The following is a 26,589-nucleotide window of genomic DNA, read 5'->3' as shown; positions in this document are numbered from 1 at the left end:
TAAAAACAACTAAATGGAGAACGGTGTTGATTCTTGATGTGTTTTTCAGACGCAAAAAGTCGCTAGTAAAATGTGGGACTGCCCGTGCATATTTGTGAAATCAAAAGTCATTGAGGTGAAGGAGCTGCATACACATCCATTTAAAACTTAAAACTTTGGTTTTGTACCACTAGTTAAATTTAAGATCTTTAAGTTAAAATTTTTCAGTGGCAGAAGAGTTGAGAATCATTTGGCAGATTTTTGTGCTTACCCTGAGCAAAAAGTTTGAGGGAATCACTAAAGATTACTTTTTCAGTCCTGTTTCATGGTCTGTTTAGCAAAGGCCTAAACTTGGGAGTGCAGATGGATGGGACTGCTTTATTTTATTTGCTCTGAAGGGATTTTTGCTAATTAATTGGCAGGTGCTTTAAAGTAGGTAAAGTTACACCTTTTCATCACTGCGGTCCTAAGTACTGACCCTTGTGCAATCAAGTTATAAAAGAGTCCTTAAAGCAAGTGATTTACTGTTGATAGATATGAAATAAAACAAAAACACTGGCTAAAAGTAATAAACAGATAAATCACTTTAGAAATGTACTCAGCTAAGTCTGTTTTAAAGGTTGTACCAGGTAAGTGTCATATTATTTCACCTTTCAAATAACAGCAATCTGTCTTGTGGTAGGACCCCCAAATCCACCATAATCAAGATTTCAAAGCACATCTGTGTAAACATTATCACATCAGTGGAAAACATCAACCAATGAGCTTTTACTTTGAACCAAATCTTCTTAATTGCAGTGTTAAATCAAAGAAAGTTAGATCAAAGTTGTGTGAATCTCATAGCGGGAAAACTAAAGTAGCCAGTACATACACTGATCACTTTTAAAGAAGATACTTAAAGGTTTAAAACTAAGATCAAGTACCTTTTAATGAGCTTTGTTTCAAGGTCTAACTTCTGTACAATATGTAATGCTGTTAATTATTCCGCAATGGTTATATAGCATTGTCACTTGCTCCTAGAGGCACTAGTTCAGTCTATAAAATATTTCCCCACACGAACAATTTAAGTCCTGCTGTGTGATTCATATCTCTCAGTCCGTTTAAGTCTCTTGGGTCACATGTATATGTATAGATATATATGTGTGTGTGTTTATCCATATATATACAAAATAGTAAAATACAGAGAAATTTTACCCATAGTCACAAAAGCCCCAACATTTTAATAATAAAACTACTATCTCTGTACAACTTTAACATTTTCAAGTCCATTGCCTTACTTGATCACCCCAATAATGCTATAAAATAGGCACAATCCACTTTATAAAGAATAAAAAAATGTCCTGGATTCTAGTTCAATGTTTAGTCCAGAGTCTTACATCCCAGAGAAATTTTCTCAAACTCTCTAAATGCCTCTGTTTCCTCTTTTGTAAATTAAATACAATATAACTCCTGCCTAGTTCTCTATGCCAAGGGTTGCTATGAGACTTCAATGTAAAAATATCTAGGAAAGTGGTTTTAAAACTATAAAGTATTCTATACATGTAAAATGCTAGAAACCTTCAGTTGGTGGGAAAATTTTTGCTTTATAATTTAGCAAGTATAATTTGTTTGAAATACAAAATAAATCTTTTTTCCTCAAACCAAACCTTTACTATGTAAGTTTTGAATGGTGCTTAATGCCATTTTATAAAGGGCCAGAATAGAAACAAAAAGATAAGGATTTCTTTTGTTTGCACTAGTCACGTGACAGGAAAAGATAACACTAAAGATTTTTTTGCACATGCTGTGATGATATCATGGGAAGTTAAATAATTTTGAAGAGTGTTTTACAAGAGTGCATTATTCAGCTTTTAAGTATACATTGCAATCTAATCAACTTTACCTATACTTCCTAGAGACCACACTTGCCTTGCTGTTATACAAATATGTGGTACAATTTCTACTTCCACAAAATGTAGTTACAATTTTCCAGGCTATATAATTCCTATATAGATTTTCAGCAAGCATAGTGTTATGAATCTTTGTTTTTGCACATGGAAAAGGAGTTTATGCCTTTGGTTACTTCTACATGTGTATAACTTGAGAAAAAGAAAAAAAGCTGATCTAAAAGTCATGACTTATACATTCAATAAAATAAAAGTACATTTGCCCAACATTATCTATTATTTGTAATTACAAATTATTGGCAGCAACATAAATTTCCACACATGGGAAACTGAATGAATAAATTATGTATACTCACACAATGGAGCATTACATACCTGGAAAAAGAGAGTGAGTTAGATCTCTTTAAATTAGCATGGAGTATTTCCAGAAAATACTATTAGTTGAAAAGAGCAAAGTTTTAGCATGCTTTATACATAGGATGCTATCTTTTCTGTAAGAAAGAAAGAAAATAAGAAACTTTTATATATGCTTTTTTTCCCCCAAAATAAACACGGGATGGATAAATCAGAAACGAATGAAATTGGTTATGCTGTTAATTGTTTACCTGAGTTGGATGTGAATGGAGTAGAAGAGATGGGAAATGACATGTCTTTGAGAACTTTTTATAGAGTTTGGACTTTTAGAGAAATGTTAACGTTCTAGATCTTTTTAAGTCAAATAAATAAGAATGGGGGAGGGGGGTGGAATAAAACCAGGAACAAATGAACCTAACTAAATTCAAGTGAATAACATAACCACACAGAAGGGAATGATAATATTTTTTTTTAAAAACTAAGTAACTTTCAAATACAGTTCTTTTACTGTATAATCAAGGTCTAAAGATAAAAATATACATAGAGGGCTTCCCTGGTGGCGCAGTGGTTGAGAGTCCGCCTGCCGATGCAGGGGACGCGGGTTCGTGCCCCGGTCCGGGAGGATCCCATATGCCGCGGAGCGGCTGGGCCCGTGAGCCATGGCCGCTGGGCCTGCGCGTCCGGAGCCTGTGCTCCGCAACGGGAGAGGCCACAGCAGTGAGAGGCCCGCGTAACGCTAAAAAAAAAAGGAAAAAAAAAAAAAAAAAAAATATACATAGATACTGAATTTAAGTTACAAAGATTATTTTTCTCAGTGTGTGGGGTTAGACTAGTGTATTATAAGTTTGATGAAGAGGCTATTTACATAGTCTCAAATATCCCCTCACAAATTGTTTCTTGATCACAAAAAGAAAATAATAACTTCATAGTGGATTAATCTAGTAAATACTATCTTAACCACATAATGAAAGTAAACAACAATAATGGGACAAACCAACACCATATACCTCTTGACACTCTAGGAAGGATATGATGTCACTTATTTGATGTCACTCTCAAAAATGCATCCTGAATCTAGTCATGAAGAGACATCAGCTAAACCCCAAATAAGAGGCAGTCTACAAAACAACTGGCCTATATGCCTCTAAAATGTCAAAATCAGGAAAGACAAAGAAAGGTTGAGGAACTGTTCCAGATTAAAGGAAACTAAAGAGACATGAAACCTAAATGTGATGATGATCCTGTTATGGAGCCTGAACCAGAAAAACAAACAAACAAACAGAGACTTTATTGAAACAATGGGGAAATTTTAATATGGATTGTGAATTAATTAATAGTATTGTATCTATGTTAACTTTCCTAATTTTGACTATTTTACTGTGAATATATAAAGAAAGGTATTAGGAAATACAAAATAAAACTTTATGGATAAAGAGACACGATGTCTGCAAAATTATTCTCAAATGGTTCAGGAAAAATGTATATATGACTATACACAGAAAAAGGAAGGAATGGATGATAAAAGAGGGGAGTGAAATGTTGACTGAAGAAACTGAGTATAGGGTATGTGGAGTTCTTTGTAGTATTCTTGTAAGTTTTCTGTAAGAATGAAATTACATCAGAATTTAAGTTTTTAGGGTAAACTTTGAAAGTTCACAACTTAAATATTAGAAGCACTTCATTTATAGGAGAGAATATCTAAATTCAATAGCTATTATGTAAAGTAATCAAGGTAAATCAGAATTCCTGAATTTGAACTATTTGCATAGAAGGGCCTCAGTCTGTACAAAATCTCAAACCTTGACCAGAACAGGTTGGATATTTTCTGTGGAGAGTATTAAACACACGTGAAAAAAGGAATATTAATTGACCATGAAGTCACATAATTTGGGGGGGGGGGCAAATTCAGGCAGAATGAAAATTTAACACAAATTGAACATCTTTGTTATTTTCTCCTTAGTTCCAGGAATGTCAACTACTGTAATCCAGCCCCACTTCTCACTTTACCCACAGAGAGCAACAAGAGTAATAAACAACACAGTTTAATTTTTGCCTTGTACTTTTTTTCTTTCCTATCCACGTCACTAGATACAGGCAAGATATTTCCACTCGATAGTTATGAAACCCTGGGAACATTACATTACCTCCCTGGAACTCAGTTTTTCCTCTATAAAATTGGGTTAAAGAATGTTGTATGTAACTTGCAGAACTATTGATATTATAGGAATTATATGGATAAATGCATATGAAAATCTGTTAGTTCTACAACATCTAAGTGATTATTTGAATGACAATAATCAGTGTCTATTTTCCCTGTGTTTGGGGCAACTTAAAATTCCATGTTCTGCTCTAAGTTGCAAGAAAAGAAAGATGGCTTATGGGATTTACACATCATTGAATCTAATCGTGGCCTTATTTGGAGCACAGAAAAATGCTTCCTGCAATGAAAGTTTTAACTAACAGTACTTTGAGATGGGTCTGAAAGAAATATGCTTCTAAAACAAGTACTTTTGGAAGTAGCCACAGCATCAGGCTGACTATACATCATCTATTTGTCTTTCATAAGGTCTTCTACCATCATCTGAATGTATCATAAAATTATAATGTGAAAGTACTTTATATTTTTCATCACTTGGAAGAAATTTGCCAAGTTACCTCAACCAAACATCTTCATTTTACAAATGAGGAAGATGGCTCTCAGAGAAATGTCACCTAGTTGATAGAAAAATCATAATTTTAATTAAAATATTTCACATCCATTTCCAGTGCTGTTCCCACCAAATAATGCTGCCAATACCCAAATAGTAATAAAAGCTGATTCTCTAGAGAAACTGAAATATATACCTTTTAAAAAAAACTGTTGTTCAAACTGACGTCATTGCTCATATACAATATTTTATTTGGTTACTCCCAGAATCAGCAAGTGAATAGTGGATTTGGAAAAAGTTACGGTTGGTATTTTTTTCATTGCTTTATTGCCTCCTTACTATGAATGTATCCACAGATGCCACTAAACCTCTTTGTTTTTCATTTCTCCATTTTCAAAGTAAAGAAAGAGTATGTAAGTTAAACGTGCTTCATCTTACTGAAACATAATGCCACACAAACACTAAAAGCATATTTTATTACAATAACTAAAAATTAAATCATCAATATTAAAATAAATTGCATTTTTGGAGGGCATAGAATTGCCATCTGATTTTTTTTAATGACACTCTTCCAAATATAAAAAAAATCTATTTATAAAATTTAGGGAGTCAATAGATTTAAACACTTAATGAATTTGTTCATTGTCTATCCTTAGAATTAGTTAGAAATAAAACACACCATTACAAGAATAGTGATACAAGTGTTTAATCTTTCACAACATCAATAATATGGATGAATTATATTTCCTTTAAAAGTTAGACAATGAAAAAGTAATTTATTAAATTACCTTGAAATTTCGTGTCTTTTAAGCACCGTAATGTCATAAGAGTAACTAAAGCCTTCTTTACCCATTTTTCTCCCGTAATTAGAGGCCTGAGATAACTAGGCCTGTTGATGCGAACCGGAGCTTGGCCCCAGGCAACACCTGCTCAGGAGGCCTTTCGCCAAGTGGTGCTGAAGGGAGAGGGATGCGTCTTCACCCCCGGACCAGAGGGAAGACTGGTAAGGCACTGCTTACACTTTGGCACACAGTTTAGGAAGACATACCTATCTCTCCATAACAGTCACCCTGGAGTGAGAAAATAGTATACGGAGCAGACTAACACATTTGTATGGCGAGGTGTGACTGGAACTACTACCAGCTATGTGAGTGACATGTTGCGGCCGTCTGCAGCTTGCCCTGAAGGCAGGTTAGAGAGATAAGACAGACACCAGCTACATGATTGGATGTTAAGAACACAGTTCATACTAGTACAGTTATTGAAATACATGAAGTTTACAAATAGCCTGGCTTGAATGTTATCCTGAGGAGAAATACGATCATTAGTGCTGTCCTCATACTAGAACGTTATGCTCCATGCCGGCAGGGATCTTTGTCTGTTTTGTTCATGAGTGTATAACAAGTGCCTACGACACTGCCTGGCATACTTTTTTTTTTTTTTGCGGTACGCGGGCCTCTCACTGTTGCGGCCTCTCCCGTTGCGGAGCACAGGCTCCGGACGCGCAGGCTCAGCGGCCATGGCTCACGGGCCCAGCCCCTCCGCGGCATGTGGGATCTTCCCGGGCCGGGACACGAACCCGTGTCCCCTGCATCGGCAGGTGGACTCCCAACCACTGCGCCACCAGGGAAGCCCTGGCATACTTTTTATACTTGATAAATATCTGTTGGTTGATTGATAGACACTGTAAAACTTTTTCAGAAACCTGAAGTACTTGCTTTGATGTTTCAATTCATCTTTTTGTTTCCCCTAAGAATGGTTAGAAGTCATAGAATGTTTATTCAAATATGTAAAATTTAATTTGACCTGTTTTTTTGTTTTTGTTTTTGTTTTTGGCCTCGCTGTGCGGCATGCAGGATCTTATTTCCCCCACCAGGGATTGAACCCGTGCGCCCTGCAGTGGAAGCAGAGTCCTAACCATTGGACCGCCAAGGAATTCCCTAATTTGACTATTAGTAAATACATGCACACTAGTACAAATATCTTTCATCTTGAAAAATCACCCCTGGGCATAAAAGCCAAGCTCTGAGAGAAAGGGCAGTCGGCCACAGGGGTACAGGGGCTGTGGGTCTCTCACGGGCTAAGCCACTAGGGGACAATGTAGGCACATTTGCTGCCAGACCCTCGATAAGGCCAAAAGGGACCTTGATAGAGAGGAAGGAATTGTGCCAGATTTCACTTCTCCAACTTCTAGTCATGCTGTTGGTAAATTCCTCATGTGAGGCTCACCTCCAAAAATGAAAACAGAAAAACAGCACCATTTTGAGGAGGTCCTTGGCAAAGAAAAAAAATTCCAGGGAAAGTTGTGAAAATGTGAGTAATCTTGATGGGGAATAAAATGCAGCTCAGTAGATACTGTGGGGCTGTCAGGACACCACGGAAGTGCTGATGCTGAATATATTTGACTGAAGCTTTTCCTGCGAACAAGGCTATAAGTTTCTAGCTGGCAATGAAATTGTGAAATGAGTTCAAGGACAAGGAGCTGAGTCAAGTGGATGAAACAGCAAGGAACTGGATTCGGAGTAGAGTGCTGTCACACGAAACCAATAGAAAGAACAGTTCTTCTTTGAGAATTGCATCACCCATAAAACTGCAAGTACCAGGGCTTCCCTGGTGGCGCAGTGGTTGAGAGTCCGCCTGCCGATGCAGGGGACAAGGGTTCGTGCCCCGGTCCGGGAAGATCCCACATGCCGCGGAGGGGCTGGGCCCGTGAGCCATGGCCGCTGAGCCTGCGCGTCCGGAGCCTGTGCTCCGCAATGGGAGAGGCCACACAGTAAGAGGCCCGCGTACCGCAAAAACAAAACAAAACAAAACAAAACTGCATGTACCAGAATATACAACAAAAAAGACACAATTGCAACAGTAAATAACCTTTATGTAGATTCTTTAAAATAAGAGGTGAAAGGTTCAGACAGCAGTCTTTATGATTGACTTCAGTAAACGCAGACCCACTATGAGTTCCTCAAAGTTATCAATATAATAAATTGTAAGTATCTCTAATGAACTGTTACAATTGAAATGTATTTTTCAGGCCAATCATTTTAACCTAGTAGTTTCTTGACTTGGATTTCTGAATTTTGAACAATTTAATTCATATCTTTAGTATCCCAAAGAATTTCTATTCATGTTAAATTTGCATGAATTCTAGGTAATTTTAGAAAAACAAATATTTGCCTTTCATTCAAAAAATATATAAGTTCTTACTATATGACAAGTCGTCTGTGTTTGTTAAATGGCAAAACACCATCTCCATCTTTCTGCCACTTACTGTCTAATTGGCTGATACAAACAAGTAGAGGAGAACGTGATAATGGTGGTGCTAAGATGGGGAAGTTCAAGGTATTTTGTCGAAAGCAGGTAGCAGGGTAGATTAAACCATCCTTGGAACAGGAGAAACATTTAGGAAAATTTGTATCTAAGCAGAGTCCTGTTAGGGAGGGGAAGCAGACAGAATTCCGACTAGGACATTCCTCCTGGTAAGTTTCCTCCCCTAAAATACAGGTCTTGGATTAGATTATCTCCATGGCTCCATTCAACCTAACATTTTTGCGATTCTGTATTCAAATATCAAGTCAAAATTTAATTGGAAAATAGAATTCAGTAACTTTGCTTTATAGACTGATTTTCACAAACCTATTTCTTCAAATTACTTAAATTCTTCATCCCTTAAAGCTAGAGATTTAAAGAAGGATGGTTCTAATTATGAGACTCAAATACTGATATTTTAGCAAAACAAATATGTAGATAAAGATATTTTATGTACATGAGGTTCCAACTTCTGAAGTTCTCAAACAGCACAATATTTCTCTAGATGTATCTGCAAGCTCCCATTATTATGTAAATGCTACATAATTTATAATTTTTGACTCTAACATAATCCATTTATAGTATACATAAACTGTCTTTCAAAGTATCTTATATTTTACTAATATCACATTTAAAATTCAACTAAATTTCAGAACAAAGCTGCGGAGTGGTATTACCACCTTTAAGACCTCTCTCTGGTTTCACATCTCTAACTGCCTGGTGGCCTCTTCCAGTTGGATGTTATAGCAGTCATACATAATTATCAGAGAAAGATTAGAAGGAAATTTAATTTTAATCTACAGAATGGAAATTTTAAAGAAAGGAACATTTATCCCATGTCCTGAAATCCACTTCTCATTTGTTTCCACTTTTAAGAGACTTAAGATGATGAATTACTTTGTTAGTTCAACTTTTAGCTCTTCCTCCTTTATTTGATTCATTATCAGTCTGAGAAAGCATGTAGTTTGGATAATGACCTTGAGTTTCATATATGGGTTTCATCACTGTTTGATGTTCCTCTTTATTTAAAATTCATTTTAGGGATGAACTCTTCACAGGCACATAGGTGTTTAATAAGTAAGTCAATGTAATTATTATATTTAACCATAGCCAAGAGTACGATGATTAATTCTGGATATCATAGAACACAAGCCTCCATTACATAGATTTTGATCAAAGCATATGCCCTGAAACAAATGCTACACACAATAAAATTCTAATCAAACATGGTTTCCTTGTATAACACTGGAAGGATTGAAGGAACAGACCTCCTTATTCTTGAATAGTTTGTTCAAGGAGCCCCCGGCACCTGCATGACGATGTTAGAGAAACTCGTTTAGTGGTATTCTATAAAGTCTTGTCATCAAGTGAAAGGTTCACTTTACTTCCCTTGATGTGGTGGTCTGAGGTTTACAGGTTCCTGAACATAAGATTTGACATGATCCTGAAAAAATGGCAAACATTTTCAAAGCACAAGAGTTTTGATATGCTTCAGTTGCCAAGAAATTTATGAACACCCCTATTTTCAGACTTTTTGCTTTTAGATCAGTCTCTAGTGTTTGAGGCAAACCGATTTATTCTAACATAAAAAGATATTGCATAGTAACCAAAACCACTTTATTATTACTTTGGCTTAAAATGAACATCTTCCTGTGAACAAAACCCCTGAATTTTAAATGTAATAAATTCAAGTATTGTTTAGATGTATTATATTGTTATGTTTTAAATTTGAAATAACATTTTAATCAAACCTAAAAATTAATATTAGCATAAAGCAAGACCTAATCACCTGGCAATATCAAATGAAGTTGGTCCCTATTGGGTGTCAGTTTTTAATGCAACACTTTTTAACTAGGTAGCTTCAGGCTCAGCTCTAGAATAGTCTCCACCTGGTCCTGGTTAGTCAGTTGCACCCATCTAGACCTGAGATGATTCCTTAACTCCAAGTCTTTGGAAAAACAAATATAATTAATTGGAAAGAATAAAAATAAAGGGAGAAGGGTAGGGGGGAAGGGATAGTTAGGGAGTTTGGGATTCACATGTACACACTGCTGTATTTAAAATGGATAATCAACAAGGACCAAGTGTATAGCACAGGGAACTCTGCTCAACAATATATAACAACCTAAATGGGAAAATAATTTGAAAAAGAATAGATACATGTATATGTATAACTGAATCACTTTGCTGTACACCTGAAACTATCACAACATTTTTAATCAACTATACTCCAATATAAAATAGAAAGTTAGAAAAAAAATTTAAAAATTCCATAGTAACATCTGCATGCAGGTTGATTGAAAATAATTAACGACCCCAAGAAGAGAGGGAAGGTTGTTAACCCTCTTCTTGACTAAGGATGGGTAACTTCATTTTGCCATTTGTGGCTAAAGGCAGGTCCTGATCTTTTTTGGCTTAGTTTTATGTCCTTCTTATTCTGTTTCCTTCTGGAATCAAACAGTGGTCTTCAAGAGCTCCCAAACTCTCTAATGAATATGGTAATCTTTAAGTAGTCCTGTGGTGCAGCCTCCTTGCTCAAGCTCAGTAGAGCTGATTGTTAAATTTTCAGGCATTTAGTGAGCCAAGTTGTAAGAGACATTTTAAAAATTAAGTTATATAAATTTACAATTAGATATATTATATTAAAATCAAAGGTAATAAGTACCAAAAACTCATCACTCCCCCAATTTTTTTACTATTCCTGTCACCTCTTTTGTATGTGTATCGTGCAGATTTTATATAATGATGCGCTACTGTGAATCTTTTCACAACTCTGCAGTCAGTAATGTCATGTTGGTAACTTGACATCAGCTGTGGTGGGAGTATATACACCATGGAAATCTGTAAATGCTACAAATCAGGACTCCCCTGTCTTCTACCCTAGAACCAGCTGTTAAACATTTACCAGCACACCGCCAGTGCCTGACCACCGAGACTTCTAAGAGAAGCTATTCTTCGTATTTCCCAGAAACTGTTCCCATATGACTCCACCCCTTTCATCCCAGGCACAGCTGATTGGTCTTAGAGTAAGAAACTAACAAAGATAGAAAACATCTGTAGGCTAGACCAAGCCAATACTTTATCTTTAGGTTCTGACCTAAGACTCATAGAGACTGATGGGATTAGCAGCCAAGTCATGTTCACACCAGTATGTTAGAATAAATGTCCTTGAACTCTTACTATGTGGGTCTCTAGAGCTAACCTGGTTACCATACTTTCTTAGATCTCATAGTACCACTGTTCCCGGATTTGATATGGCTTTTATCCATAAAATAACTTTTATTTGAGCTAATGCAATTTCTATTCTACTCCTTGCAAATTAATGTGTTTTAAGAAAAACTGTTTTGGGCTTCCCTGGTGGCGCAGTGGTTGAGAGTCTGCCTGACAATGCAGGGGACACGGGTTCGAGCCCTGGTCTGGGAAAATCCCACATGCCGCGGAGCAACTAAGCCCGCGCACCACAGCTACTGAGCCTGCGCGTCTGGAGCCTGTGCTCCGCAACAAGAGAAGGCCGCGACAGTGAGAGGCCTGCGCACCGCGTTGAAGAGGGGCCCCTGCTCACCGCAACTAGAGAAAGCCCTCATGCAGAAACGAAGACCCAACACAGCCAAAAATAAATAAATAAATTCATTAAAAATATATATATATCTTTTAAAAAAACTTTTAAATTCTTAGTTTCTGATTGCAATATAGAAACTACGTAGATATAGGGCAGAATATCGAGGCTAAAGCCCTGATTGTGTAACCCAGAGAAAAGTTTTTAATTCTTTTCCTCATCAGAAAAAATTAAAGATGTGTACATTTTCATGATTTTTAAGCCCTAAGATTCTACAGAGATGCTTCAGGCCTGGCTGTGGGTGTTTAAAGAGAGGCTTTAAGTGGACAGGATCTGGATCCCCTCCTGTTTTCAACTAGAGACACTCTGCTGTTGTTTACTGGGAATTCTGGACCTTGTCTGAAAATTTTGCTCAGTGCAGTGTTCTGGGTAACACATGCCAATCAGTTGGAGTTGGCAAGAAATGAGACTGGTTTGCCATCCCACTAAGTTTCTGCACATATGTACATGGACTTACCTTATGCTATGCTTGATTTCTCTAATGGTTCCCTCTTGGTGCTGAGCTTTCCATCTGTTCTGAAGGCTGCCCTTCTGTTTGATTATCTTCCCTTAAAGCAATTTCCCATCCAACACCTGACAGTCTGGGGTTAGAGCCAGAGACAAGGGTATATACTGGTTGCACTAGGTCTTACCACCAGATACCTACTGGGTCTGTCCATATGGACATTTCACAGGAGAAAGTGCTACAAGTCAAAGAAGATGAAACACTAGGTTGCTCCTTAAAATACCAAGTTCCTTTTGGTCTTTCCTTACTAAATAAGGAAAATAGCTAACGAGCAGCTTCTTAAGGATTTTCAGGTACTAGAAGACTTTTTAAGATGCTCCTTCATTAAATCTCTTTAGGCTGTATCAACATTATCTACCTTTTCTGTTAGTTTCCAACTCTTCAATCAATTTTTGCTCTTAACTCTTTACAAGCTCTATACATTCCTTTTAAGTCACATAGTTCAGAACTGAGCAAGTTATAACACTACAGTAAATAACACATCATATAAGAACATTAGGAAGAAAATCTATTTTTTATTTTATATAAACTTTTAATTGAAGTATGACATGCATTAAAAAAGTATACAAATTGTAAATGGATAGCTCTAGGAATTTCCAGAGTGAATACACTTGTTTAACCAGCACCCATATCAAGAAACAGAACATGAACAGAACTCTAGAACCCCCTTTTCCCACTTCTAGTCACTACCCTCGACCCAAAGAAACCACTATTATGATTTTGACACCACATGTATATATGTGTATATATATATATATATATATAGTTTTTGAACATTATAAATAGAATAATACAATCTTTTGTGTCTGCCTTCTTTGATCCGCATGATTGCATGTAGTTGCATTTCAGTAATTTTCATTGCTATATAGCATTCAATTGTGTAAATATAACACAATTTAAAAAAAGCCAGGGCACTATTGATGAACTTATGAATACTTTCTAGTTTCTGGCCAGTTAAAAATATTTCTCTATATGTCTTTTGGTGTACATAAGTATTCATTTCTGTTGAGTATTTCATCTAGGATTGAAATTGATGGGTCATAGGGCATGCATATGCTAAACTCTAGTAGTGACTGCCAACAGTTTTATAAAGATGATATTGTTTTGTAACCCAAATATCATGCTTGCATAATAGATGATCAATATATTATTACTCTGAGGCTGTTCTTCCCCAGAAGACAGCTTCTGATGGGCATGGAAACTTTAATCGCTATCAGGCATGAAAACAGAATATGACAATTGAGAAAGGGCTCACATGTTTCAGGCAGGCAGCTTTGCTGTTCCTTGTTTCCCAAATACATAGGAAAAGAGGTCCTGGCTACCAAATGGAGGGTAAAGGCAATAACAAGAATTGAACAGTGAGACACTGTCAGCAAAGACCCTGGAAATTATATAAAATCAGAAATTATAGAAATCAGATTGGACAGATGTAATGGTCAGAGCGAGGTTATCACTGGTCTTGAAGTTAGATAGTTAAATGTGTACAACTGGCAGCTTGGTGGTGTCACCAGTGAGATATGTAAGAATGAATGGAAGGTATCAAGGTCAAATCACTGACCTTTGTCCATGGAGCATGCTGGAATTTGTCAGAGCACAAAAAGAACCAGATGGAAGTGTAGTGTTTTAAGGCTCTAAATGTAGCAGGATTATGCCTCTTATTACTATGTAAGAGGATGGCTTCAAATCACAAAATTTGTTTCTGAATCAGCCCTTGTCCGTGACAGCAACTTCTTCTTGCCAACATCTTGCTTGCTCATTTTGCCCTTCCATTTGCATTAATTGCCTTTTAAGATGTGTTGCTTACTTTATCAACTCCTTTAGCATCAGATAAGCTACTTTATTTCCCTGACTCCCGATTCACATTCCCATCTTGCCTCTCCCCCTCCCCCTCATTACAATAATAAATTCCCTTCTTCATTTAATAAGCATTTGTTGAAGTCCTACTATGTGCCAGCACTTGAGCCAAATAGATGATCTGGCTTCATGAAGCTTAGAAGAATTTGCTTTGACTAAGGGAAGAGGGCAGAGTGCAAACCATTGTCAACTTGTCGCTGGGAGTGGGAGCTAGTCAAAATAGAAAACGATCTGTTTTCTCAGCGCCTTCGATGAATTGGTTTCCATGGCTCTGGATGCTGGGGAATAAAGTTCCAGACTCCTAGTGGCTGGCACTCTGAAGACAAAAGACCAAGAAAAGGCTGCAACCCCACAGAACACACCTTTCCCATCACTTTCTCTTTTGATTTTGCCAATTGTCCCCCAAGGAAAACAGCACTGAAGATGGGAACAACTTTCCCAAGAGAGAAGTGGCTTGCTGCAGCCTTACTCTTTGGCCGGTAGCCTCCCTCTGTCAGAATTGAGTAGATCTGCGGGTGGGGAGGTTCATGTGCCCTGATGTAGGGCCTCAGAGATAATTTCTCCTCTTCCAACTAGTCAAGATTCTGGTGCTCAGAGTGAGTACAACTAGATAAGCAGGATTTTTTTTAATAGAAGTTTTGTTAAACAGGACATTTGTGCCTAGGCATGACACATATTACACTTAAATTTCACATTTTCAAAATTTAAAAGTCACTCATTTATTTGCAATTTTAAAAGTATTAAAAGGTTAAAATAATTAGGTCATGGGTTGGAATTTTAATTGGAAAGAATAAAGCAATTGTAGGGCAATTATGTGTTTTGAGAAGGAAAATGACATGTGAAAAATGCTATGAAGGAAGTATCTATATTCGCTTTACTAATATGCTTGGAGCATTTTGGTTAATTAGGATCCTGGGTTCAGAAGGTGATCACCTATTCAATTCCATTATTTTGTAGGAAACTGTGGACTCCAAAGCATTATAGGTTATGCAGTTAAGATGTAGCAAAATCAAGAGTCCAGATTTGCCTTCTACTTGATCACTCCACTGATAGTTATGCTTTCCTGAAAAACTGTCTGGCTTAATTCCTGCTGTTGTAAATATTTTTAAATGCTTTAGAGCATTTCTTTTTACTTAGACCATAGTGAACATAAGTCAAATATTTTTTGAAGGTGTAGGCTCTCACTGTATATTAGGGACATTTTTTGGATATTATTAATAGTAGAATTGAAATAAAAGATGAAAGAAATTAGGCTAAATCTATATTGATCTAACATTATTACCTGTAATTTCAAAAATGTTTCCAAATTCTTAATATCATGTTTTTTTAAAAAATAATTTTTCCCTTTGAAAATTAAACTCAAAATATACAGGTAATAAAGGAATCGAGTTATTTTCATGTAGCTATAGTTACAGAGCATCAGAAGTGAGATGAAAATAATAACTATTCTTAAGGAAATTTAGCTTTTAGAAGAGAGGTACTGAGGAAAGTTAGAGTAACTTCTGCATGTAGAGAGACCTTTTATCCAAAGCTTTCTGAGTACTTGGTGAACCTAAACCCAGCACCTCTCATGGCAGAAGTTGGTTTCTAGCCAAAGAAATGGCTTGCAGGAGCTACATTAATTTTTTTTTTAAACTGGAGAGAAATTATACAGATAGATATGTGAAATCATCTTAGATGGATAATTTCTGTCATTTTCCTTAATTGTAATACCTTATTGTATTACCTCCCTAATTCTTTTTAAGCTACTTGGCTTTTAATATGCAGCTAATAAAAATTCATCAGTCTGTCCAAGAATTCTGCTATTAGGCCATGTCGGAAATTTATGAGAAAATCCGGAAATTGTATTCAGCTCTAAGTAAACAGTGCCAGAAGAACAGTGTTGTAGATCCAGAGAATAAATGCTTCTGTGGGAATTTTCCAGAATTCAGAGAAGACAGAAATTGAAGGAATCTTGGTGATAAAACAAGGAGCCACCACTGAGTCTTCCTTGAGGCACTGGTTATATAAAAGCAACAGGCTGAAAGTAAAAGAAATACAGAGATGGCATATTAAAATAGACACATTTTGTTCAGGTTATAGAGGCTTTTTCTGTTTATCACTTTTAGTGGCTTTAAGAAAGGAAAATTCCATTAGCCTATATTAAAACAAGATGTAACTGAGGTGTATCTGATAGATTACTTATAGGCAAGGGGTTAGTGAGGAGTGGCAATAGCAGGACCTGGGCCAGAAAATCTCATTTTGTTTGCCTCTGAAAGCCCTCAGTTTTCATAAGACTTGCCAGGATCTAATCCCCTTGTGACCGCAGCCCATTTGAGACTAATAAATTTAGTTGTGCACATCCCTAGACCCAGAATATTTTAAGGGCTCCTGGAAACATTCCAGAATATAAAGACCAAAGCTAGGTAACTAAGTTACCAAAACCGGGTTCAGGGGCAGGAAACTGATATGAATGTCATAAACACTTTCTCATAAAGTGTAGCAAACAAACAAGTATAGGAATAACAAAAATAAAAATGGCACAATGCACGTACCGATTATTTATATCAACAACTTCCCCCCAAAAGTAAGACAGCTCTGCTTTATTGAATTAAGTCACGCCGCTGGTATGGTAATGTTTTTTAAACATATTAACGGTAACTAAAAAACAGCATTAGCCTTCCCCCATCAAAAGACCAGAAGCTGTCATGTAGTCAAAAAAAATCCTTTTACTTAATTTGCTATTTTTATGACTCGAGCCAAATTTTTATATCTCATTTTTGTTGTACACCTGAAGATACCGTTCCAAATTATTCCCGATCTCGTATCAGAAGATCAGGATACCGTTAGGAGATGTGACTTTCTTAGAGGGGCATTACCGATGATTCGAGACCCACCCTGAAAAGCAGAGGCGAAGGGTCACGTTAGCGGAGGGGCGCCCGACACCCCCGCCCCAGAGGGCTCGGTTCAGCTCCGCCGACCTGGCTGTCGCCTGCGGTGTTGGGTTCTCGCGCAGTCAGGCGTCGTCCGGGGGAGGCGCAGTTATTTATGACCGCGGGGTTGGGCTGGGAACGCGGGGCCGAGGAGCAGCCGGTTGCGCCCCCTCCTCCCCAGGCTCTCCCCAGCCAGAGACCCCCGGTTCTTCAGCTGAAGGTCGCCCGGAGGGGACCCCAGGCCGCGCAATCGTAGGGGTCGCTCTCGGACAGCAGCGAACCTCAGCGAACCAACTTCTCGCGAGGTTTCGGGCCCCGCTCCACCGCCTCGTCCGCCCCCTCCTAGCTCCGGTGCGGGCAGCTCCCGCTATGGCTGCGCTGCGGAGGCTTCTGCGTCCGCCGCCTCGGCTTCCGCCTCCGCCCTCGCCTCCCCATCCCTTCCCTGGGCCGTGCGGGCGGCCTGCGGGCATAGCCCCGGGCCCTCCCGGCCGGCCCTTCTGCCGGGAGGAGGAGGAGGGGGCTGTGGCTGAGGCGGCTTGGAGGCGGCGGCGGCGCTGGGGGGAGCTGAGCATAGCGGCTGCGGCCGGCGGGGGTCTGGTCGGCCTGGTGTGCTACCAGCTGTATGGGGACCCCAGGGCCGACTCCGCGCGGGCGCCGGCCCCCTGGCTCCCCTCCAAGAGCGCGGCCGCAGAGCCGGAGGAACCGCCCCGCGGCCGGGGGCTGCTTCCCATCCCGGTCGCCGCTGCCAAGGAGACGGTATGTGCGTGAGCACCTGCGCGCGCCCGGCCGGCCCGCAGGTGACTCTCGGGGTTAGGACCGCCAGGTGCTACACCTGAGCGCTGGGAGGGACGGTGTGACAGCCGTGCAGGGCGCGCGTGAGACCGGACGCTGGGGGTTGTCGCAGTGTGACTCTGCGGCTACAGATCGGGACGTCCTGTGAGCGCGACCGAAGTCTAATAGGCCAGGCAGGCACGGGTCTGTTCACCCAAGTGTTGGGAAGACGTACATGATGCATCACATGTCTTGATGCATCACATCAGGATCTTAAAGGTTGCTGCAGTCATCACCTATCTACCAAAACCCAAACCCACGACAAAATAAAACCAAAAAGCGACGCAGAAGAAGTCGAAGGCATGACAGGCAGAAAGTGGAGGGCCGCATATGTGAGAGAAAGGACTCCCAGGCAGGGCCATGCAACAGCAAATGATGGAGGAGGTCCAGGGCAGTAGGAGCGTACCGAAGGAGGGTCTGAGGTCCCAGAAGCCTCGACATTATCGTATGGAAGTTTATTAGTCCCAAGAAAGGAAATGCCAAAACTGTGTAGCCTCCTTATCATAGGTCAGAAAGAATGAATGAAGATGTCACCAGATTGGAAAAGAAAAAAAATTATTCATAAAGAGTATATTTCTTTAATTTCCCCCCCCCACTAAAGCCAGATGTTAAGTAGGGACAGTGAGACAATGGAAAGTAGGGAACTGAATGAAGCTAACTCCTGCAGAGGAGCTTCAGATGACAATGTTCAAGTCTCATTATGTAGTTGATAATATAAGGTAAAGGTGAGTGTAAGGCAAGAGTGAGTGAAGGGGCATGAAGGTTTTGTCTTATCAGTATATTTAATAGTCATGTATGACTAGGAAGTCATCTAGGGAAATTTTTCTTGCAAGACAAGAAAAGTGTGAGGGGCTTAGATGACAGTACTTTGGAAAAGAGGTAGCTATTCTGTTTCTAACTTTAATGAGATTTATATACCCTTTATTCTTTGCCCAAATACGCAGTGGTGATCTGATGTAAGTGCATTAGTTCTTTTGGAGATTGTTGTTGTATTTAGGGCAGGGAATCTATTTTATCGACCTTCTAGCAGCAAATCACACATACATAGCATGAAGTATTTTTATACAATGAATACTTAAAATGCTAGCAAATACCCTCAACCTTCATCCCCCAACCCCACACACACACACACACACACACACACACACACACACACACACACATATTAAGCTTGTGTCCTGATTGACCAAGTCAGAACTTTTAATCAACCATAGTTATTTGGGAACAGATTAGGATGGTAGTGAACGTTAAAATGGTATTTTCTTTTCTTCTTTTTTAAAATTAATTTTACTTTTAAAGTTGAGAGACAGTATCATGCAGTTTTTGAAAAAACATGCTCAGAAAGCTAGGACTCTGGCTCTACCACTTCCTAGATATATCATTACTTAATCTCTCAATGCCTGTTTCCTCATCTGTAAATGAGGTTAATAGTGTCTTCCTCATAGAGTTATGAGAGTTAAATGAGTTAATATATTTAAAGGAGTTTGAATGGCACCCCTAGCAGGTAGTGAGCATTCAGTAAATTGGTTTTATTTTTATTTTATTCATTTGTTTACCTATTTATTGTCTATTATTTATTTACTTACATTATTATTGCTTGGTGTTTATAAAAATTGCTGTATATTGTTTTAAAAGTCAAATAATACTGAAATCATGTCTTAGCCTTGCCAAGTCTCCAGTAGTACATCCTGATCATTATTCCTTTTTGTATTTTACCTTTCCCCCCCCCAAAACTTTTATAATCTTCTTTTTACCCCTGGTGTTTGAAAACTTCACAATAAGGAGCTTTGGTGTGGGCATTTTTTCATTTATTGTGCCTTATACTTGAGGGTCCTTTCAATATGGAAATTCACGTCTGAAAGTTCTCTATACTTTTCTTGAATTATTTCTTGGACAGTTTCTTCTCTATTTTCTGTTTTTGGAATCTCTATTAGTGCGAAGTTACACCTCCTGACAGATCCTAATTTAATTCAAATTTTATAATTCAAATTTTAATCTTTCTTAAATTCTAACTTTTTAATCTTTTTGTTTGTTTTTATGAGAGATATCCTTGGCTTTATCTTGCAGTCTTCCTATTAAATATTTTATTTAAGCTATTCTAATTTTTTAATTCAAAGAACTATTTTTGTGTTCTCTGATGTTCATGTGTTCATTGTATTTTGTTTTATGGCTGCTAAATTTCTCTTTTTATTATAAGGGTATTAATTATAGGGTTTTTAAAAATTGTCTTCTACCCCATGTATTGTGTGGTTTCTTCCAGGTTTTTGTTTTTGTTTTTTAATTCCTGTTTGATTTTCTAAGCTATTACTTTCAATTTGGAGGTTTTCCTCACTTATCTGTGGTTGTTACCTATCTGTATTTGAGAGCCACTCAGAAGCTCTTCGTACATGGGCATGATTTTTCATTTGGGCTTTTCATTAGAGTGGCATCCAAATGTCAGTATTTTATAAGTCTTTCTCTCTGGTGTCATTGCACTTCTTCAAAGAATAGGTGAGGTGGGAGGAACAGTAATCTTCTGGGTTCAGGCACAAGTGCACATATGTGGGAGAGCATGTATGCTGGGGGAGTGTCCAGTGATGGACTTACGTATTGTTCTCTAACCCTCTCTTTTCATCCCCACCACTTACTCTCCCTCCACAGTAACTTGTGTTCCCTGGGTCTTATCTTTTTTGAGGTCTGTGCTGAAAATCAGCTAACTTCCACTTGGTCTCCTCCTCCACAGTACCCAGGTAGTGTGTCTGCTCCCCTAGGTCAATTATCACTCCTCCAGCTCTTCAATTTTATAAAAATTTGATGAATTCTCTTGAGTGTTTTAGTCTCCTCTCCTTTTTTCTTTTTTAGTTCTCGTATGTTTACACCCTTTGAAAGATTCATTTACTGGGATTTTAATGTGGTTAGGGGAGGAAGGGGTTCAAAGAAACTCATGAGGTCAATCTGCCATTTGTCAGAAATATTTTAAACCTGTGTTGCCTCCTCATTTATTATGCTTATTTGATTTCCCTGAAGTGGTAGAAGTGATTCCTTTTGATGTTTCAAACTATAGCTAAGAAGCTTTGATTTATAAAGCCTCTTTTAAGCTGCATTTTATACTGAACATAAACCTAGCATATAAATTAACCTGTACGTGTTGTGAGAATAATATAACTGATGGGAATGAACAGCAGTAACCTACAGACATGCAGTTCTGTTACCGTAGCCTTGAAGATTTTTGTTTTAAAGACATTGCCTCTGAACTTCCTCCGGAAGGCCTTCCCTGACTCTATAGATTTGTTAAAATACCCCTGCTTATCCTGTAGCCCCAGATGATGACTTTTTGCAATTATTTGTTAATTGTCTTCTCTTCTTAGTCTTTTAAAGAGTGGCATTGTGTTTGTCTTGATCGCCTTTATGTCTTCATTGCCTGCTATGGAGCCTAGCCCTGGTAGGCACACAATAAATACTTGTCAAATGAATAAGCCCATACTAAATATTTACATGGGACATAACACATTGAAAAGACACAACCACATTCTGTGAGAGTTAACAGTTTCATATTTTGTTCAGCTAAAGTAGTTATTTATAGCATTAGAAATGGGAAGACATCAGTCAAGGTCAAAATTCCACGCTTCAGGAGACCAAATCATGTGACATTGTATTTATTTTAATTGTGCAAGTTTGGCTTGCCAAAATTTTTTCAGTAAATGTGGCCTTGAACTTTATTAATGTTATAGAGAGATGTTGACAAGATTCTGTTAAGAACCCTACAGTTTTAACCTTAAAGCATTATTTTTATTAGAGAAAAAATTTGGGTTCTAGAACTGCCTTTCTGGTTCAGGTTCAAAAATTTTTAAAGCTACTAGATTGATTAACATACTTTAATCCAGTATTTTACCTATTATATGTAACGCATGATCTATTTTATGGTTTGATCATCTTAAGACTTTAATCAGTTTAGTTTTACTCTCAAGTGGAAAAGAGAGCAATACTTTTTATCTCTTTTGTATATTTCTATAATAATTGCCAATAATTATGCATTGTTTCTTTCACTGTATACCTTTTCTAACCTCTTTTTAAGGCAGCACGTTTTGAGACTTGAGGTAATGCTCATTCTTTCCCAGAATATTGAAGAATTTGCCAGATGTGTAAATGTAGAAGAGTCTTATGAGGGGGGGTCACACAGTTGTGAAATTGGAGACAGGTTAATTCTGTGTAGAATAACCTTGTTGTATAGGAAGCTAAATTAGGTGATCCCCTCTTTTGGTTTCCTGGTAGAATCTGGTAGATTTATTTGTCACAGGGTAGCCAGGTAAGATGTTGTTGCCTCTTAGGTGAGAATGTTAGAGAGTATGGCTCTCCATATTCTTTAATTAAAAAAATACATGTCAAGCAGGTTTTTTTGTTTTGTTTTTTGCCACGCCATGTGGCTTGTGGGATCTTAGTTCCCCGACCAGGGATTGAACCCAGGCCCTCGGCAGTGAGAGCACGGAGTCCTAACCGCTGAACCACCAGGGAATTCCCACGTCAAGCAGTTTTTAGCAATAATATTTCTTTAGACAAGAGATAGTTATGGCTTTACTAGGAAAATGGCAGTGAAGCACTGGGAAGTTGCTGGACTGGAGAGAGATTCTGGAGGTAGGATCAACAGGATTGGTAGTTGATTGGATTTTAGGGATGAGAGAGATGGAAGAGTCTAGGATGATATTCAGGTTTTTGTCTTGGGTGGGTTGTGCAGTAATTCACTGAGACCAGGTCTTCAGGAACAAACAAACAGACAGGTTAGGGGTAGTGGACGTGGATGATGAGTTTTTAACTTGCACAGTGGATCAAGGTATCTTTGGACAGCTGAAGGGAAGTTTCCAGCTGGATACATAGGTCAGAAGCTCAGGAGAGAAATCTGTATTATACATACAGATTTGGGAATCATCAAGTGTTAAAAGTCGTAAGAATGGATGATGTTGTTCAGAATATGTAGAACAAGAGAAAAGCACTTAAGGAGAGTGTCCTGGTGAGCATCAGCGTTTTAAAAGACTGACAGAGAAATGGAACTCTGCAAAAAGCTGAGATCCAGACAGAATAAAGAAAGCCAGGAGAGTTGTGGAAGCCAACAAAAGACTGCACTTCAAATAAGTTATTCAGTTAGAGTGAACGCTACGAGAGGAGGTCAGCTAAGACGAGTAATGGGAAGTGTTCAGCGGTTTTAGCAGCAAGGAGGTCATGGGTGATCTTGGTGAGATCTTGAAGGTGAAAAGCACATTATAGTTGGCTAAGTTGAGAGTAAAGGTAAAGAAAAGCTGAGGTGGACAAGGTGAAGCAAGTGTTGACAACCCTTTCATGAACTTGGCCATGAAGAGAAAAAGAGGGCAGTAGCTCAAAGGACTACTATTGTGGAATTGATTTTTTTCTTAATGAAAGACCCTTGAATATAATTTAATTGCTGATGGAAAGAAGAGGAACACTAAACCCAAAGGAAATAGAAGATAATTGACTTGCCAAGGACCAAGGTGGAGATGGGAGCTGAAAGTTAAAGCACAGGGAAGAGTTTAATCTTGTATAATAGGAGATGCCATTTCCGGTGTGACAGGAGCAAGGGCTGGGAGGAGGCAGAGAGCATACATGTTTAGTGGGAAGCAGTCGAAGGAGTTCATGCCTGATGGCTTTTATTTTCTCTATGCAACAGAAGATGATGTCATCTTCTGGGAGCAAGATAGGAGAAATTTGTGGAGTCACCATGACAGAGATTTGGGGGAGAGTAGAGGATCGACATAGCCACTTAAAAAAAACTAGAAAACCATGAAACCTTTTAATTTGCTCATGTTTAGTATTTGCAAGTTTAAATGTGAGTTTTTAAATGATAAAATGAGGTTTTAACTTGCTCATGAAATGTAGAAGTTTTTCGATGAATATTTTTACCTGGTCACAACTTTTGCTGTTCTAATTCTTGTTTATGTTATCTCTTTTTTTGAGATGTATAAATGCTAGTAATATGATTTAACTAGTACTTTTTTACCCACGATGTAATGTTTAACTTACATAGGAAATGCACCTAACTTATAGTACACTCCAAATTTTATTCTTTTTGTTTAAACTTGATGGGCAAGTTTAAACTGGACAGTACTAATTCGCACTAATACTAATTCTGATTTCCTGTAAGTATGTGCCAAACACTGAGAATTTGAGCAACTTTATTCTGTGTAGTGTAAACACACCTGTGCTGGAGAAAAATGTGTTTTTAGAAATTGAACAAGTTTTATTTATGGCATTATGTAGCATTAAAGAAAACACCTAGTCATTTGTATACTAAGTAGGATTTTCTAGACATATTGTTTTCTTCACCTTCCTCTTTAAGTAACCCTTTACTCCTTTATCCTTTGATGTATTACTAGATTATATAAGCTAAGCAAAATATGGAACTTTAGTGCTGTACCATTTAATTGACTGGCATAGTGTTTGCTCATTACAGAATTCTTTTTCCAAATTGGAAAAGTAGACTCCGTCTACTTTTTGGGTTTTTTTTTTTCCCCATTCACTAGTTTGCCTTTTAACAATTTTAATACTCAACTCCATCTCTGGAATTTAGAATACAGAAAGTATATATAAAGGAATTTCAAATAATTCCATTTTTTTTCCTGCTTTCTGATAAGGATGATATCTATCCAGTTGACACTCTAAGTATCGACTAGGTGAGAGATTTGGATTTTCCATTTCCCTGGAAGGAATATAATGGATTGTTCAAATTGCTTGCAGCAATTCAGAGTGAACACTTCCTAACCAGCCTCACATCGGGTCAGAAGGGCTCTTATAGGTTAGGTCCAATTTAAGCTAGCTCCAACCTGTTGAAATTGGTTCTATTCAGATAGGATCATCTAAACGTCTTCCCACCACTTTAACTTTATTCTTACTGATCTAAGGTGGAATGTGGTTTGAAATTCTCCATATACATACAAGCACATTCACTCTTGTCCCCAGGAGATTAAGAAAGCTTTTGAGACATTACTGTCATCAAGCTCAATGATGGAGTCCTAAGGACAGTAATAGAAAGCTTTTGGACTAGGGTTTGTGGTGATAGGAGATCAGTGTGACTCGAACTTTACCTCCTTTCTGCTTTTGATCTTTGTTGTCATGTGGCTTCCTCCAGACTGCTTGCTATCCAAATAAATGTATCACATCATGATTTTATGTCCTCCTAGTAAAGAATACAGTCTTCGTAACCCTTTGGTCTAGTCCTGTGCAGCTGTGCTATCACATATGCCTGTCATGCTCTCCTCTGATCTGCCAGCCCCGGCGATTACCTGATCACCGTAAAAGGTCAGGTAGGAGTGTTGATTCAAGTCTTTTATAACACAGACTTAATCAAAGTCAAGACATGCTATTTGGGGAGCAACGTTAAAAGTCTGTATTTCATACTTTGATCTAATATTCTAAATTTTATTACTCAAAAGTACAAAAGTGCTATTGTGAACTAAGTATTTAATTATCAAAAATATTATACCTATACATCACCAAATAATTAAATCTAAAACTTACCCTGAATCATTATAGTAGTTATTTAAAATTTTTTATAAAACTGTAGGCAAGGAGGCAAACTTCTCAAGATTCCTGCCATTTGCTGGCAAATTATAGGAGAATAGCACTTGGTGTCTTTGGTCTTCTACCCACACCCCTCATCTAACAGAATTTGGAACGTGGCTAAAGCCATAGATGTGGTTGAACATTGATCTTCAGTAGAATAGTGAAAACTGGGAGGATATGGAAAAGTGAACCAGAGTGGTATCCAAGTGTCAGGTTTATAAGGGCAGAAGTTAGGTTGTAGGCGTGTATTGTTTGATTAAAGGCTGATAGAGAAGTTCTAGAAACATGTCTTTTCTATATTTTGGTGATATGTTTTATTCAGGACTTTACTCCGATTCTCTTAGAATCTTACAGAGAAAGTGGCATTCTTAAATGTACTATATAATTCCAGTGTCTGCCGCTGTGCTTTCTTAATTGTAGGCGAGTACAGGGGCTCCCTGGGAAGTTTAATTCCTTTGGAAAAACAAGGTACTGGGGAACAGATGGGTCAGTTACCTAACTTAGAAGAAGTGGTGGAGACGCTGTGGTGTGACTACTGATTCACTCACAGCACCATATCCTAGTCCAAAGCAATTTGATCTTCACACAGTGTTTAGCTTCTGTGTGGGAAAACACAGATCTTCCTCCCTTGCCTTTCCCTCATGTCCTCCCTCTACGGTGATCTCTGCCCATTGCGGCTTATGATTGCCCTCTACAGCAGCTTTAAACTCAGGGATGAAAGTGATTATGGAAATAACACAGGCTGAAATAAGTAAAAGCAAAGTGCAATGAAGAGCAGTTGGCTTGGGGTCAGGAGAAATAAGTCAAAATGATGACTTTGCCTTTACTCACCTGTGCCCTGTATAGCTGAGTACGCAACCTTTAAGCTGGCTTTTCAGGAAGTCTCAAAAAACACTTTTATTTACATTTACTGGCCCAAACTTAGTCAAACGGCCCTATCTAATTGCAGCAAAGCTTGAAGAATGTGACCTTATTCTGTGTGCTGTTGGGCCTAGCTAAACATCAGTTCTCTTTCTAAGGAAAAACGAGAGAATGAGCAATAGGTATATGTCGGTCTTTGTTGGTTGTGAAGTGTATTGTGTTGGGAGAATGGCTTTTAAGTGAAATGAAAATGCTCGTAAATAAATTATGGGATGCTCATTTAATAAAA

The 26,589-nt window shown here is 38.2% G+C and overlaps 1 protein-coding gene across 4 annotated transcripts in view; it reads left to right on the top strand.

Moving 5' to 3' along the window:
- Positions 1 to 17,422: 17,422 nt before the first annotated feature.
- Positions 17,423 to 26,589, top strand: part of MICU3 (mitochondrial calcium uptake family member 3) — a 96,470-nt gene continuing 87,303 nt past the window's right edge. For all 4 annotated transcript variants that reach the window (XR_004347895.1, XM_032618591.1, XM_032618590.1 and 1 more), the window contains exon 1: positions 17,423 to 17,816. Coding sequence is in view for 3 of the 4 variants with exons in the window: in XM_032618591.1 (XP_032474482.1) it covers positions 17,430 to 17,816 (387 nt within the window). In the remaining variant the exon portion in view is untranslated. The remainder of the gene's footprint in view (positions 17,817 to 26,589) is intronic.

Source organism: Phocoena sinus, chromosome 21 (assembly GCF_008692025.1).
Source record: "Phocoena sinus isolate mPhoSin1 chromosome 21, mPhoSin1.pri, whole genome shotgun sequence".
Lineage (NCBI taxonomy): Eukaryota > Metazoa > Chordata > Mammalia > Artiodactyla > Phocoenidae > Phocoena > Phocoena sinus.
The sequence above is the reverse complement of the archived record's forward strand: the minus strand, read 5'-3'. Positions and strand labels throughout refer to the sequence as shown.